General features: G+C 49.4%; 1 protein-coding gene across 2 annotated transcripts in view; it reads right to left on the reverse strand.

The window, feature by feature from the left end:
- Positions 1-16,842, reverse strand: part of plcd1b (phospholipase C, delta 1b) — a 61,499-nt gene that overhangs the window by 15,036 nt on the left and 29,621 nt on the right. For both annotated transcript variants that reach the window (XM_045205945.1, XM_045205944.1), the window contains exon 6: positions 4,035-4,164. In XM_045205945.1, coding sequence (XP_045061880.1) covers positions 4,035-4,164 — 130 coding nt within the window. The remainder of the gene's footprint in view (positions 1-4,034; positions 4,165-16,842) is intronic.

A 16,842-nucleotide genomic window follows, 5' to 3' on the forward strand; every position in this document is an offset into this window, starting at 1 on the left:
ACCCTGCATCCCTGCCTCCTGACCCTGCCTCCAGACCACTGCCTCCTGACCCCTGCCTCCTGACCCTGCCCCCTGCCTCCTGACCCCTGCCTCCTGACCCTGACTCCTGCCCCTGTTCCTGACCCTGCCTCCTGACCCTGCCTCCTGACCCTGCACCCTGACCCTGCACCCTAACCCTGCCTCCTGACCCTGCCTCCTGACCCTGACTCCTGCCCCTGTTCCTGCCCCTGCCTCCTGAACCTGCCCCCTGCCTCCTGCCCCTGCCTCCTGACCCTGCCTCCTGACCCTGCCTCCTGACCCCTGCACCCTAACCCTGCCTCCTAACCCTGCCTCCTGACCACTGCACCCTAACCCTGCCTCCTAACCCTGCCTCCTGACCCTGCCTCCTGCCTCCTGACCCCTGCCTCCTAACCATGCCTCCTGACCCTGCCTCCTGATCCTGCCTCCTGACCCTGCATCCCTGCCTCCTGACCCTGCCTCCAGACCACTGCCTCCTGACCCCTGACTCCTGACCCTGCCTCCTGCCTCCTGACCCCTGCCTCCTGCCTCCTGACCCCTGCCTCCTGCCTCCTGACCCTGCCTCCTGACCCTGCCTCCTGACCCCTGCCTCCTGACCCTGCCTCCTGACCCCTGCCTCCTGACCCTGCCCCCTGCCTCCTGACCCTGCCTCCTGACCCTGCCTCCTGACCCCTGCCTCCTAACCCTGCCTCCTGACCCCTGCCTCCTGACCCTGCCTCCTGACCCTGACTCCTAACCCTGTCCCCTGACCTTGCCACCTGACCCCTGCCTCCTGACACTGCCCCCTGCCCCTGCCTCCTGCCCCCCGCCTTCTGACCCTGTCCCCTGCCTCCTGACCCCTGCCTCCTGACCCTGCCACCTGACCCTGCCTCCTGATCCTGACCCCTGACCCCTGCCTCCTAACCCTGCCTCCTGACCCTGCCTCCTGCCTCCTGACCCCTGCCTCCTAACCATGCCTCCTGACCCTGCCTCCTGATCCTGCCTCCTGACCCTGCATCCCTGCCTCCTGACCCTGCCTCCAGACCACTGCCTCCTGACCCCTGACTCCTGACCCTGCCTCCTGCCTCCTGACCCCTGCCTCCTGACCCCTGCCTCCTGCCTCCTGACCCTGCCTCCTGACCCTGCCTCCTGACCCTGCCTCCTGCCTCCTGACCCCTGCCTCCTGACCCTGCCTCCTGACCCCTGCCTCCTGACCCTGCCCCCTGCCTCCTGACCCTGCCTCCTGACCCTGCCTCCTGACCCCTGCCTCCTAACCCTGCCTCCTGACCCCTGCCTCCTGACCCTGCCTCCTGACCCTGACTCCTAACCCTGTCCCCTGACCTTGCCACCTGACCCCTGCCTCCTGACACTGCCCCCTGCCCCTGCCTCCTGCCCCCCGCCTTCTGACCCTGTCCCCTGCCTCCTGACCCCTGCCTCCTGACCCTGCCACCTGACCCTGCCTCCTGATCCTGACCCCTGACCCCTGCCTCCTGACCCTGCCTCCTGACCCTGCCTCCTGATCCTGACCCCTGACCCTGCCTGCTGACCCTGTCCCCTGACCCTGCCTCCTGACCCTGTTCCTGACACCTGACCCTGCCTCCTGACTCTGCCTCCTGACCCCTGCCCCCTGCCTCCTGACCCTGCCTCCTGACCCTGCCTCCTGACCCTGCCTCCTGACCCCTGCCTCCTGACCCTGCCCCCTGCCTCCTGACCCCTGCCTCCTGCCTCCTGACCCTGCCTCCTGACCCCTGCCTCCTGACCCTGCCACCTGACCCTGCCCCCTGCCTCCTGACCCTGCCCCCTGCCTCCTGACCCTGCCCCCTGCCTCCTGCCCCCTGCCTCCTGACCCCTGCCTCCTAACCCTGCCCCCTGCCCCTGCCTCCTGCCCCCTGCCTCCTGACCCTGTCCCCTGCCTCCTGACCCCTGACCCCTGCCTCCTGACCCTGCCACCTGACCCTGCCTCCTGATCCTGACCCCTGCCTCCTGCCTCCTGACCCTGCCACCTGACCCTGCCTCCTGACCCTGCCCCCTGCCTCCTGACCCTGCCCCCTGCCTCCTGACCCTGCCCCCTGCCTCCTGACCCTTCCCCCTGCCTCCTGACCCCTGCCTCCTGACCCCTGCCTCCTAACCCTGCCTCCTGACCCCTGCCTCCTGCCCCTGACTCCTAACCCTGTCCCCTGACCTTGCCACCTGACCCCTGCCTCCTGACACTGCCCCCTGCCCCTGCCTCCTGCCCCCTGCCCCTGCCTCCTGCCCCCTGCCCCTGCCTCCTGCCCCCTGCCTCCTGCCCCTGTCCCCTGCCTCCTGACCCCTGACCCCTGCCTCCTGACCCTGCCACCTGACCCTGCCTCCTGATCCTGACCCCTGCCTCCTGACCCTGCCACCTGACCCTGCCTCCTGATCCTGACCCCTGCCTCCTGACCCTGCCTCCTGACCCTGCCTCCTGATCCTGACCCCTGACCCTGCCTGCTGACCCTGTCCCCTGACCCTGCCTCCTGCCCCTGTTCCTGACACCTGACCCTGCCTCCTGACTCTGCCTCCTGACCCTGTCCCCTGACCCTGCCTCCTGACCATGCCCCCTGCCCCTGCCTCCTGCCCCCTGACCCTGTTCCTGCCCCTGCCTCCTGACCCTGCCTCCTGACCCCTGCCTCCTGCCTCCTGACCCTGCCTCCTGACCCCTGCCTCCTGACCCTGCCCCCTGCCTCCTGACCCTGCCTCCTGACCCCTGCCTCCTGACCCCTGCCTCCTAACCCTGCCTCCTAACCCTGCCTCCTGACCCCTGCCTCCTGACCCTGCCTCCTAACCCTGCCTCCTGACCCCTGCCTCCTGACCCTGACTCCTAACCCTGTCCCCTGACCTTGCCACCTGACCCCTGCCTCCTGACACTGCCCCCTGCCCCTGCCTCCTGCCCCCTGCCCCTGCCTCCTGCCCCCTGCCTCCTGACCCTGTCCCCTGCCTCCTGACCCCTGACCCCTGCCTCCTGACCCTGCCACCTGACCCTGCCTCCTGATCCTGACCCCTGCCTCCTGCCTCCTGACCCTGCCACCTGACCCTGCCTCCTGACCCTGCCCCCTGCCTCCTGACCCTGCCTCCTGACCCTGCCTCCTGACCCCTGCCTCCTAACCCTGCCTCCTGACCCCTGCCTCCTGCCCCTGACTCCTAACCCTGTCCCCTGACCTTGCCACCTGACCCCTGCCTCCTGACACTGCCCCCTGCCCCTGCCTCCTGCCCCCTGCCCCTGCCTCCTGACCCTGTCCCCTGCCTCCTGACCCCTGACCCCTGCCTCCTGATCCTGACCCCTGCCTCCTGCCTCCTGACCCTGCCACCTGACCCTGCCTCCTGATCCTGACCCCTGCCTCCTGACCCTGCCTCCTGACCCTGCCTCCTGATCCTGACCCCTGACCCTGCCTGCTGACCCTGTCCCCTGACCCTGCCTCCTGCCCCTGTTCCTGACACCTGACCCTGCCTCCTGACTCTGCCTCCTGACCCTGTCCCCTGACCCTGCCTCCTGACCATGCCCCCTGCCCCTGCCTCCTGCCCCCTGACCCTGTTCCTGCCCCCTGACCCCTGCCTCCTGATCCTGCCTCCTGACCCCTGCCTCCTGCCTCCTGACCCTGCCTCCTGCCTCCTGACCATGCCCCCTGCCCCTGCCTCCTGCCCCCTGCCCCTGTTCCTGCCCCCTGACCCCTGCCTCCTGACCCTGCCTCCTGCCTCCTGACCCCTGCCTCCTGCCTCCTGACCCTGCCTCCTGCCCCCTGACCCCTGCCCCCTGACCCCTGACACCTGACCCTGACACCTGACCCTGCCTCCTTGTCTGTCTTGGAGGTGGAGTGGGAAAGACAGAAGACAAAGTTTTCCCTCAAGAACAAGCACCTTAGAGACGCACTGCTGTGCACAAGGCCTCTACATTTGAAGTCATATTTTATATTATGATGTGTTCACCTGGAAGAGGATTTGAGCTCTTAGATGTTGTTTTTCTGAGAATTATAAAAGTTATGTAATTATACAATAAAATAAAGTCTAATTCAAGTGTTCACCTGGAAGAGCTTCTCTGCGTATTCATCGTCCACCTCAATGTTGATCTGGTGCAGGAAGTCCTTCAGCTCCTTCTGACTCAGCTTGGCGTCACTGTTCTTGTCTGCTTTCCTCATGCAGTTGAAGATCCAACTGAAGAAGGGTCAATGTAAGGACTGAACTCACCATATAATTTGGGCACAGCATGCTGATATGGGTTACTGTTAGTGTTTATGATCAGTATCATTACCTACTGCAAAGAGGTGGCCAGCCCTCCTGCATCTACCCTTCTGCAGGGTTTTTGATAGATTAATTATTAATGACAAATTATTACACCCTGAAACTGTGTATAATGTGTTAGAAATGTGTGAGTGTAGGACCAGTAAAGGCTATGGCATTGAGCCACTATTTAGCAATGTGAGTAAGATTTAGGCCAGACAACAAAGACAACTGAGAAACTAAGATAAAGAGGCCTCCCAATTTAGGGAGGGTAGAAACTGTTATGAAAACATGGTGCAGAATATTGTGAGAACGGCAATAACTGAGTAATGCAGGGAGTAGGGTATGTGTGTGTGTGTGTGTGTGTTTGTGTGTGTATGTGTGTATGCATGTGTGTATATGTGTGTGTGTGTGTGTGTGTGTGTGAACTGATGGTCAGTAGAGCAGTTTTAGAGTGGAAAACTACAGCCCGCCTATTTTTTTGTATGACGTATGAGTATAAAAGATGGACTCTGAAATTGTGATGGCAGAATTCTCAATGAATAAATATCTCTGACTATGCAGACCGGGACTCTGGCCGTTACTTAAATCCCAAAAGACTTACAACCTTTTGGGAGACGCACAGAGAAACTGAAATAGTTTGTTAAATAATTCACATAACAGCTTGGTCCTTCTGAGCCGGACTCCAATACCCTGTTTCTGTCATTCCAGGTAACTCTGAAAACCGTCGACGGGCGAATGATACATTCGTAAATAGAAAGTCCTGCCCTTTGACATTAAGGGTTAAAACAGGCCAGAGGACACCTGATTAATGACAGAGACGGTGACGGAATCCAAACCTACATTGAATCTCGGCTGCAAGGATAAGGTCAGTAGTCTTTATTCATTACTTGGTGAAATTGATTTGAGAACTTGCTAAAATATTGATAAGTAGCAAATTGATCAATGCGTAGCCATTTTAAGTGAAATGTAGGGGACTGTCAGGAATTATCAAGATTACATTGTGAGGATAGACTCCTCCGTAGAGTAGGAGATAATTCTGGGGGACTAGTCAACCTGTTGGTGGGTCCGTAATGATTCACAGTAATAGGCCATTACCAAAAGAAACTACCCGGTGTTGAAATAGAAGGAACTATTAAAAGTACACCTATGGGATGGAACCTGTAAGAGATTATTGAACAGTCAACAAATAATCCGGGTTAAACAAATACAAAAAGTACACCAGAAGGAATTAAAATAGCATGTGTGAGAAATATAATATTAGTAAAGTCAAAAGTCACAAACAACTGTAGATTTTGCTGTAACTCTATCCGTTCTGGAGCCTTATAAACTCCAGGCTACCGATATAACACCAATAATCATGTAAGGTTGTATACGTGTGAGACCTAATGTTTGCTCAAAAGTCACATTTATGAATAATTCCAGGTGGTTGTATAGAGGGAGGGAGAACCCATTCCTGTTGTATGAGACTGTCAGGAATTATCAAGATTACATTGTGGGATCAAATCCCTCTGTAAAAGTATGAGATAATTCTGGGGGACTAGTCAAGATTACATATACAGGAAGGGGTGATTCAAGGTGTTGTTGTGTGAAGCTATTTTGAATTACTTGTTAAATTGACTTGTTATATAGAAGAGGTGGCTAAGGGATTTTTAACAGTACCAACCATGGGGGGCAAATCCTCACAAGAGGTCCCAGAATTTACTGGGGACGAGAAATACTTGATGTAATTAAAATGGAATCCAGGGATAGAAGAAATCTCCATTATGTAACCAGGTGGAGGGAGAGGTATGGTTTTGAGGGACGTCTAGACGCAGATAAACTCGAATCCATGCTTAAACAGATACATAAGGTGTGTAAAGGAGAAAGAAGCAGTGAGAGAGAGAGAGAGTAGGAGGGGGCCAGTACCCACTGATAGCCTTACCTAATCTATTGGCGGGGAATGAAAGGGGCCCCAGCAACCTTAGATGTATACAGTAATAATAATAATGCCATTTAGCAGACAGGCCATGAACACAGAGGACGTGGCCAGAGCGGTAGAAGGAATGACCCACCCAAAACAGGAATAGTAAGGTTTGGGCTGCCGTTAGAGGGCAGTGGGTTTCAGGGGATGCCCATAGGACACTTTTGCCATGGGCCGATCACGGAGAGTATGTTGGGAAAATAACTGAATTGTGTAATAGCCTCAGAGAGACATGCAATCCATCATGAGCAGAATAACAGACAGGACAGAGCCAAGAAAGAAGAGGAAGATGCAGAGTAACTAATTGCCACTCTGGGAGAGATGGCGGGTAGAACTAGAAACTTAGGAGAGAGAGGAGATAAGGCAGGAAAGAGTGAAGGCCACGGGGGGAATAGGGGCTTTAACTGTAACAAGGGAGGGCACTTCGCCAAAGAATGTGAGGCCCCGTGTAAATACTGTGGCAAGATAGGCCATAACTTTTCCCGATGCAAACATAAAGGAGAGGGCAAGAAGGGAAACCGGGGAGAGAAAAGAGAGAAGCCTAACAGACGTCCATCCCCCAGCTTTGAGCGTGAGTGAGAAAGAGTAGACTCTAGTGAGGGGAAGACTAAGGAACCCTTTTGATCAAAATTGTGAGGTGTTTGAATTGGCTACTATTGACTTAGCACTTCAACAGGAACAGAAACCTTATTTGACATTGACAGTAATGGGTAAGAAAATTAAATTCCTTTGTGATACGGGAGCCTGCAGGACAGCAATCTGTGCAACAGACAAGCCAGATGGAGTCAGGATTGATGGGGAGAAAATCATAGTGCGATCTGCCTCTGGTCATCAATTTATTGAAAGGTTATCAGCCCCAATAACCCTAAAACATGACCAATCAGGATGAGAGGCAACCATTCCCATCCTGATATCTAAGCTGTGTCCGGTAAATTTACTAGGACGTGATGTAATGACTAAATTGAATGTGGCCGTCATTTCCACTGAGAGGGGAATGAAAGTACACATAGTCAGAGACAATATGGTGGTCTGTGGGGAAGGGGAGCCATGTTATTGGTATAGGCAAGATTTGTTAAGGGGGGGAATAACTGATATTCCCCGAACCTTGATGGAACTTGCTGGTGATGTAGTACCAGGCCCCACTAAAATGTCCCCCGATGACCTACACTGTACTCTCTGGTATAACCAACACCCAGGTCCAGATGCAATCTATGAGGAAGCATTATTTAAAACCACAGAAAGGACTATAGCCTTGAAATGGTTTCACTACGACAACACCCACGCAGCAGTGGAGGTGGAACTAGGGCCCCAAAGTTCAGGGAAAGATGGAGCCCACATGTGTCCCTAGCAAAGGAGCCAGCAGAGGACTGGAAAGACATGGGCCAGTGGGTATCCAAGGGTAAGAGGATCACTGATTGGGTCAATATTGTGAGTGGCGATCAACACAGCCTATCCACAGATAGTACATTTAGATGAGAATAGCAGATGATGAGGAGAGGAATACCTGTTGACAGAACAACAGGAGTCAGACTTAAAAGAAGTTCCAGAGCATTTGTGGTCCCGGGGTCCAGCAGACGTAGGATTAATAAAAGGGGTAATTCCAGTACAGGTGATACCCAAATCTAATCATAGGCCATATCAGAAGCAATACCATATGAAACCAGAAGCAATAAAAGGTTTGCAGTTTACCAAGAGCAGATTGGGAGGGACCTTGAGGGAGGGCCAATTCCCGGGGAGATAGTGAGGCCAGAAACAAAGGTGCAGTGTCCTGGAAATCACAGTCTGTTTTTTGTTTTTTTTTCAGTTCTGCTGGGAGTACATTGGATGATGGGGTTTTGTGTTGAATTAGAGACAGTGAGACTATTAGTCAATACCTAGGAGAGAAGAGAGGTTACGGTAGCAAAGACAGACAAGAAGGAAATGGTAATAGTGGAGACAGGAGTGAGTGGAAGTGTTACAATTGTGACAAGACGGGACATTTTGCTAGAGAATGTGAGGAACCGTGTAGTTACTGTGCAAGGAAAGGGCACCAGTTAAGAAACTGTAGGCAGAAGGGGAAGAGAGAAATCAGGAGTCCTCATGACCTGGCTGTTTGGTTGTTGTTTTTTAATTGTGGTTTTCAAATAAAAAACAACACACCTAGTATGATGTTTATAAAGCCTTGTTGTTTCAATTTTGGGGGGTTTTCAGCAGGTCAAGGGTGATAGGTCTTGGAGGAGCACGCACAGTGAATTTTATGGAGTTTTCGGTTTTGGCTGAGTTTGGGGTATATATGATTTCTTATGAGAATGAATGTCATGAGGACTTAATGAACACTTGGGATAAGTAACATTTATTACATATTTAGAATAATGGTAATGTTTGGTATACTATGGGATGGAATTTCAATTGCCTCTGAACTCTGTTTTAACTTTCTGGTGTTAATTAATCATCCACACTGGTCAATTCTAAAGGCATGAGAGGAGGACTTTAAGATAGTTTATTTTACCAATAAATAAAAATAAGGGATGGCAATTGGATGATAAATTACCAATATTACCTAAGTGATTGTTTAGATAGGTGGTAATATTGACACATGGGCAGTGACGTGTCAAAAGGAGGGATGGATGGTAGAACAGATTAGACAACACTTTGTTGCACATGGGATTACTAATTATTTAAAATAAAAAATAAAAAAAACTTTTGTTCAAGATGTGTTATCTGTGCTCAAAATAATCACCAGGGCAGACAAAGGGCACCTCAGGGTGAGTATCCTCCGGCTAAGTACCCTTTCCAGCAATTGGAAATGGATTTTATAGAGTTATCACGGAGTGAAGGAAAGAAATTTAGAGTAACCCCAGATAAAGATGGGTTATCCCCCTTTGAGAAAGTGTTAGGAAGACCTTACAGAATGCCACAGTTGGCAGGACCAGACAGGCAGACATAGAACTAGAGAGCACCCTAGCAGAACACGTGAGAAGATAATTTATTAACCACACCCGTATGTCAGAGGTTTTGTGCCCCACAGGTGAACTAAAGGAGAAGGTGACCCACTCTATCTAACCAGGAGACTGGTGAGCATCCAGTCCCTAAAAGAAGAAAAACTGGAAGCAGGCCTGTTGGGAAGGGCCCTACCAAGTCCAATTGGTTACTGCCTTTGCCAGCAGAATAGCTGAGAGATCCATCTGGGTGCATGTCACACACTGCAAAAAGGTAAACCCAGTTACACCTGACGAACAAACACAGAGTTAGGAGAAAGAACCGATCACCACTAGGGCTCGGGGGTTGGCTCCTTAACGAAGATTCCCTTACCCTGTCTGATCATCCCTGTGTGAGTTCGATAGAAGGTGAAGCAATGGGTTGGCCTCTGGCGTCTGACATGTTCTCAGGGCGAGGGTGGGGATTCACAGGTCTCCTGACGGTAGGTAGCTGTCTGATTGTGGGGGTCATATTCCTAACACACTCAGGCCCTCCTGATCAGCCAGAAGTAGTAGTTAACCTAACACAAGTTGATAAAATAATACCTGAGCACAGTCTACGAAGGCATAGGAGACAGCTAGACGTAGGGAAAGGGGAAGTACTAGGGACTTTAGGGAAGGACATCACCATATGTATGTCACCATGTAGTTGCTCATACCGAGCGGGGGGATATGTCAATCTCCATACACAGTTTAAGGACAGGTGTAGTATTGTGAAAGTAGGGAATTACCAGAAATGGCAGTGCGACCCATATAAGGGTAGGTACTGTCTGAAAGTCTGAAATACGCTAAAACAGGTTACAGACCTGACAAGTGAGATATCCTCTTCAACTGGGGCACCCTATAGAGTAAACCTCTCTGAGGGAGGTAGTGAGACCGGGGCTGTGGAAGTAGTACAGGTGGAGACGGGGAGTGGAGATCCTAACCTGTGGTTGGAATGGATTCAGTATACGGCAAGAACTATGTCTAAAGAGGACTGTTATGCCTGTGGGACAGCCAAACCAAGGTTAACAACTACTCCGTTCCCCTTGACAGGCTTTGACTCTCTGTCAGGTTTATCCTCCATTATTAAATTGTTCAAGCCACCTGGGAATGTGGTGAAGGAGTCTTATGGTAACTTGCACTATCTGTATCCCCCGATAACAAAGTCACCCCGACCTAGGTTGCCTCCGTTTGAAGTCTCAGGGGATTATTCTTGTTTTTCTAGGACTAATAAGATAGGATACAGGGTAGGGCATCTTAGCTCCTGCTCCCACACAGAGAATGTCACAACTAAAGAGACCATGACTAATCTCTCCTCATTGTTGCAGCCAGAGGATTTTAGGAACCAAAACCAGGCCCGTGCTGACATCTGATGGTTGTATGGTGATAACAGATTGTGAACTCGCCTACATACGCAAACAATCAAACGTGTCAGAGACTGGTGAGTTGTCACGTAGAAAGTGGGACCTCCTCCCGGGATCCTTTGATGAAAGGATATATATTGATGGGATAGGAGTACCTCGAGGGGTTCCAGAAGAATTCAAAGCTAGGAATCAGATCGCAGCTGGGTTTGAATCAAGTATTTTCTGGTGGTCAACAATTAATAAAAGCGTAGATTGGATGAATTATATTTATTATAACCAGCGAAGATTTATAAACCACACTTGTGATGCAATAAAGGGATTAGCTGAGCAGACAGTGGCAACTAGCTTAATGACATGGCAGAATAGAATAGCTTTAGATATGCTTTTGGCTGAGCGGGGCGGAGTTTGTGTTCTGTTTGGATCTATGTGCTGTACTTTCATCCCCAAACAATACAGCACCGGACGGGTCCGTGACCAAAGCACTTCAGGGACTAACCACGCTGGCTAACGAACTGGCTGAGAACTCTCGTATTGATAGCTCCATAAACGGTTGGTTTGATAACATATTTGGTAAATGGAAAACTATTGTTGTAACTATTCTGGGTGAAGTTATAGCTTCTATGGGTATACTTGTTCTTTGTGGATGTTGTCTTATTCCCTGTGTCTGAGGGTTGGTGAGAAAAGGAGATGGAGAAGGTGGTTTCCCAACAGATGGTGAGATACGGCCCAATCCCGGACTCCGACCTAAGGAATGAAGGATATGACCTACCAGGCTTGGTGGAGGACGACGACGATCCAGTTTGAGACTGGATGTTTTCCTAGAACTATAAATCTCTAGTTTAAAAGTTATTGTAATGATCTTTTGTGTATTAAAGTCTCGTTTTAAGTATGATGTACTAGTTACCATTGCTAAAAAGTAACGTTACGCTTTTAATCATGGGGTAACCCTGATGAACCTGTAATGTTTTTATATGCAAACCAACTTATATACTTCAATGAGTGTGATTAATTTCTATAACAACATATATTTTGTATGTGTGTAATATTTAGTCAAAGGGTGGAATTGATAGATTAATTATTAATGACTAATTATTACACCCTGAAACTGTGTATAATGTGTTAGAAATGTGTGAGTGTAGGACCAGTAAAGGCTATGGCATTGAGCCACTATTTAGCAATGTGAGTAAGAGTTAGGCCAGACAACAAAGACAACTGAGAAACTAAGATAAAGAGGCCTCCCAATTTAGGGAGGGGAGAAACTGTTATGAAAACATGGTGCAGAATATTGTGAGAACGGCAATAACTGAGTAATGCAGGGAGTAGGGTATGTGTGTGTGTGTGTGTGTGTGTGTATGTGTGTATGCATGTGTGTATATGTGTGTGTGTGTGTGAACTGATGGTCAGTAGAGCAGTTTTAGAGTGGAAAACTACAGCCCGCCTACAGAGGGGAGGGATTTTTTTGTATGACGTATGAGTATAAAAGATGGACTCTGAAATTGTGATGGCAGAATTCTCAATGAATAAATATCTCTGACTATGCAGACCGGGACTCTGGCCGTTACTTAAATCCCTTTTGGGAGACGCACAGAGGAACTGAAATAGTTTGTTAAATAATTCACATAACAGTTTTGTTCCAGCCACACTAGTTTAATTACGTGTTTGTGTAGGGCTAGAGCAAAAGCCTGCTCAGCCAGTATTTCTACAAGAGGGTTCCTTGTCATATTGTAGGGCAACACCCGAAGGGACTCTCCTCTGTTTTCTTAGGAATTCAGCATTCTCTGTGCTGTCTTAGGAATTCAGCATTCTCTGTGTTGTCTTAGGAATTCAGCATTCTCTGTGCTGTCTTAGGAATTCAGCATTCTCTGTGCTGTCTTAGGAATTCAGCATTCTCTGTGTTGTCTTAGGAATTCAGCATTCTCTGTGCTGTCTTAGGAATTCAGCATTCTCTGTGCTGTCTTAGGAATTCACCATTCTCTGTGTTGTCTTGCCAACCCCCATTATCTCAACTCTGAGAAGCAGAGGTTACATCATATAGGTCTGATATCTGATTGGTGGTTAACTTTACAGTAATACTATTGGTCAACAACTCAGATGCTTATAAAAGGGTCTAAGATTCATTTTTCTTTTCTTATTTGTTCCTGACCTGCTGTGGTGAGATACTCACTCTCTCTCTCTCTCTCTTTCTCTCTCTCTTTCTTTCTTTCTCTCTCTTTCACTCTCTCTCTCTTTCTCTCTCTTCCTTTCTCTTTCTCTTTCTCTCTCTCTCTCTCTCTCTCTCTCTCTCTCTCTCTCTCTCTCTCCACTCCATGGACTTTTGGGGCATGGCCTTTCAGGCTATGGTTTCTCTCTCTCTCTCTCTGACCATGCTTAGAATAATGCCTTGTAATGCTTGTTAATGCTTTATAACGTAAGTTTTATGCCTTGTATGTGAATCCATTCATTTTACAAAGTAATTAAATACATATATCATCGAGTTTGTTTTCCAGTGATTGCACGTTGGCCAATAGAACCGATGGTAATTGCTGTACCATAGTGCCTTGTTAGGATTCGTAGGCGAGTGAGTAAATCGCCATTACCATCGGTTCTATTGGCCAACGTGCAATCACTGGAAAACAAACTCGATGATCTACGATCGAGACTATCCTACCAACGGCACATTAAAAACGGTAATATCTTATGTTTCACTGAGTCGTGGCTGAAGGACGACATGGATAATATAGAGCTGGCTGGGTTTTCTGTGCATCGGCAGGACAGAGCAGCTACATCTGGTCAGACGAGGGGCGGGGGTGTGTGTCTATTTGTCAATAACAGCTGGTGCCCGATGTCTAATATTAACGAAGTCTTGAGGTATTGCTCGCCTGAGGTAGAGTACCTCATGATAAGCTGTAGAGCACACTATCTACCAAGAGTGTTTTCATCTATATTATTCGTAGCCGTCTATTTACCACCACAAACCGATGTTGGCACTAAGACCACACTCAACGAGCTGTATAAGGCCATAAGCAAACAAGAAAACGCTCATCCAGAAGCGGGGACTTTAATGCAGGCAAACTTACATCCGTTTTACCTAATTTCTACCAGCATGTCACATGTGCAACCAGAGGGAAAAAAAACTCTAGACCACCTTTACTCCACACACAGAGACGCATACAAAGCTCTCCCTCGCCATCTATTTGGCAAATCTGACCATAATTCTATCCTCCTGATTCCTGCTTACAAGCAAAAACTAAAGCAGGAAGCACCAGTGACTCGTTCAATATGGAAGTGGTCAGATGAAGCGGATGCTACGTTACAGGACTGTTTTTCTAGTACAGACTGGAATATGTTCCCGGATTCATCCAATGGCATTGAGGAGTATACCACCTCAATCACCGGCTTCATCAATATGTGCATCGATGATGTGGATTACAGGCAACATCAGCACCGAGCTAAAGGCTAGAGCTTCCGCTTTCAAGGAGCGGGACACTAATCTGGATGCTTCTAAGAAATCCCGCTATGCCCTCAGACAAACCATCAAACAGAAAAAGCGTCAATACAGGACTAAGATTGACTACTACACCGGCTCTGATGCTCGTCGGATGTGGTAGGGCTTGCAAACTATTACGGACTACAAAGGGAAGCACAGCCGCAAGCTGCCCAGTGATGCGAGCCTACCAGACGAGCTAAATGCCTTCTATGCTTGCTTCGAGGCAAGCAACACTGAAGCATGCATGAGAGCCCCAGCTGTTCCGGATGACTGTGTGATCACGCTCTCCGTAGCTGATGTGAGTAAGACCTTTAAACAGGTCAACATTCACAAGGCCGCGGGGACAGACGGATTACCAGGGCGTGTACTCAGAGCATGCGCAGACCAACTGGCAAGTGTCTTCACTGACATTTTCAACCCCTCCCTGACCGAGTCTGTAATACCCACGTTTCAAGCAGACCACCATAGTCCCTGTGTCCAAGGAAGTGAAGGTAAACTGCCTAAATGAATACCGCCCCGTAGCACTCGGTAGACATGAAGTGCTTTGAAATGCTGGTCATGGCTCACGTCAACAACATCATACCAGAAACCCTAGACCCACTCCAATTCGCATACTGCCCCACAGATGACGCAAACTCAATCACACTCCACACTGCCCTTTCCCACCTGGACAAAAGGAACACCTATGTGAGAATGCTGTTCATTGACTACAGCTCAGCGTTCAACACCATAGTGCCCACAAAGCTCATCACTAAGCTAAGGACCCTGGGACTAAACACCTCCCTCTGCAACTGGATCCTGGACTTCCTGACGGGCCGCCCCCAGGTGGTAAGGGTAGGTAACAACTAGGGGTGTAACGATTCGTTTTAACAACGATTCGATTTGTATCACGATTCGTGGTTGTCGATACGATTCAAGGACGATATTGGTTCATTTAGAATGATACGATCCGAAACGATTCAGTGACTTGAAATCGATTCAGTAACCTTTTAGCCAAAAATTCAACCAGTGTGACTGAAATAAATACCTGGATACTGGACAGTGCAGGTGAAGTTTCCTAGATTCCTGTTTCTTGTAAGGACCGCAATGGTGGCTTGATAATTTCTCGCTCGTCGCCTTCTCCTCTGTCGTCCGCCATGCTATGTTTTGTTGTCTTGGTGCCTTTGCGCTGCTGCTGGCGCGATGACGTCACGGATAGGCAGACTGAATCGAGTAATGTTTAAAGCCTTTATCATTAAAAGTGCTAAGAAAAAACATCCATATAAACAGGGGTGCACATACCTTTTTCAGTGAGTTACTCAGGTGAGTACCAGCAGATGGTGTCTGGTACTCACCCCATATGTAGCGTGGTCTTAATAAGTACAGTCTTCCTCACTGTCCTCTTCAGTGTCGCCCCCCACTGTCCTCTGCTTCAGCTTCCTGCATGGTAGATGAAGATGCTGCAGATACACCTCCCTGTCCTTGGTTGAGCCTCCGATTAGCTGTCTCCATCCACAGATCAACAGCAAGCTTTGGGTCAAATGTCTCTGTGGTCTGCTTTGACAGGTGAATGTGCATCAGGGCTGAGAGACGAGCATGTGACAGACAAGATCTGTACTTGGTTTTTATTATGTTGAGATGTGAGAATCCCTCTCACAAGCTGCACTGCTTAAAGGCAGTGTAAGAGACAGCTTAACCACCTTGTTGATGTTGGAATAAGCATCTGGGTTACTTGTACTTACTATTTGGACCAAGTCATACACAGAAGAGGCTCCCAGGCGTTTTCCTGCCTGCTTTAAGCACATCCATTCTGTCACAGTGGTATCTTTGTCAAGTTGCAAGGTGGCCTCATATTTCTTGAGAATGCTGCAAACTGTTGTGTTTCCAAAACTGTGGAGGTCTTTCATTTCCTGAGGCCATGTTGAAGGATCAAATACTAAGAAATGATCACATGACTTGAGGGAGTCATATCTGATTTCAAACTCTTCAATTAACCCCCTGAGTAAGTGTGTCTTGTCTCTGTCAGCATCAGCATTGGAAACAGTGTGTGCCCTGTGGCTTTCACCATCAAGCAGAAGTGTGAACTGTCCAATGGCCACCATGAGTTCATCCTTACATTCTCCAATGGTCAGCTTTTTCCTTCTGAAACCTAATGGATGTGGTCTTCAAAATGTTGCAAATGTCAAGCATGTTTGACAGAAAGCACTGAAAACGCTCTGTGCAGATATGCTGCAAGTCACTTATCACTCGTAACCAGTTGCATTTTAATGGCTGGCAATAGTCTTGATATTTTTAACAGTGTTTCATGCCTCCATGCAGACCATCTGGTATTATGAAACTTACCCAGTTCCACAAAGGAGATCCCATTTTCTTCACATAGCTTTATTCAGTGCAGCAGTTTTTTTTGCTCCACCTTTTTGTAAATAAAACTGCAGCAGCTTGACCACAGAGCGATGAAATGTCTCACAGTAAGGAACGTTGCGATCAGCTGATTTCGCGCAATTCTCCAGTGTGTGTGCGGTGCACAGAATGTGCACAAGGGAGTCTCCACCCGCAGCATGTTGCCAGAGTTTTGGCACAACGCCGTTGTAGATACCTACGTTGACAGCAGCCCCGTCTGTGCACACAGCGACCAACTTTGTTGTCCAGTCATCCAAGCCTGTGTCCTGGAAAAGTCTCACAAGTCCGTCTGTTATGGCCTGTGCGGTTCGGTCAGCACCCAATTCAATCAGTCCAATAAAGTCCGAAGTAAACTCTCCGTTGCTGGACACAGACACAATGTAAACTATTTCCTGCTCAGTTTTTGTGATGTCCTCAGATCCACCAAAAAGCAGCCCCCAAAATTCAGCAGACTGCAACTTGGCTCGTAACTCCCCGCTGATGGTGTGAGCGATGCTCTGC

Source organism: Coregonus clupeaformis, chromosome 21 (genome assembly GCF_020615455.1).
Source record: "Coregonus clupeaformis isolate EN_2021a chromosome 21, ASM2061545v1, whole genome shotgun sequence".
Lineage (NCBI taxonomy): Eukaryota > Metazoa > Chordata > Actinopteri > Salmoniformes > Salmonidae > Coregonus > Coregonus clupeaformis.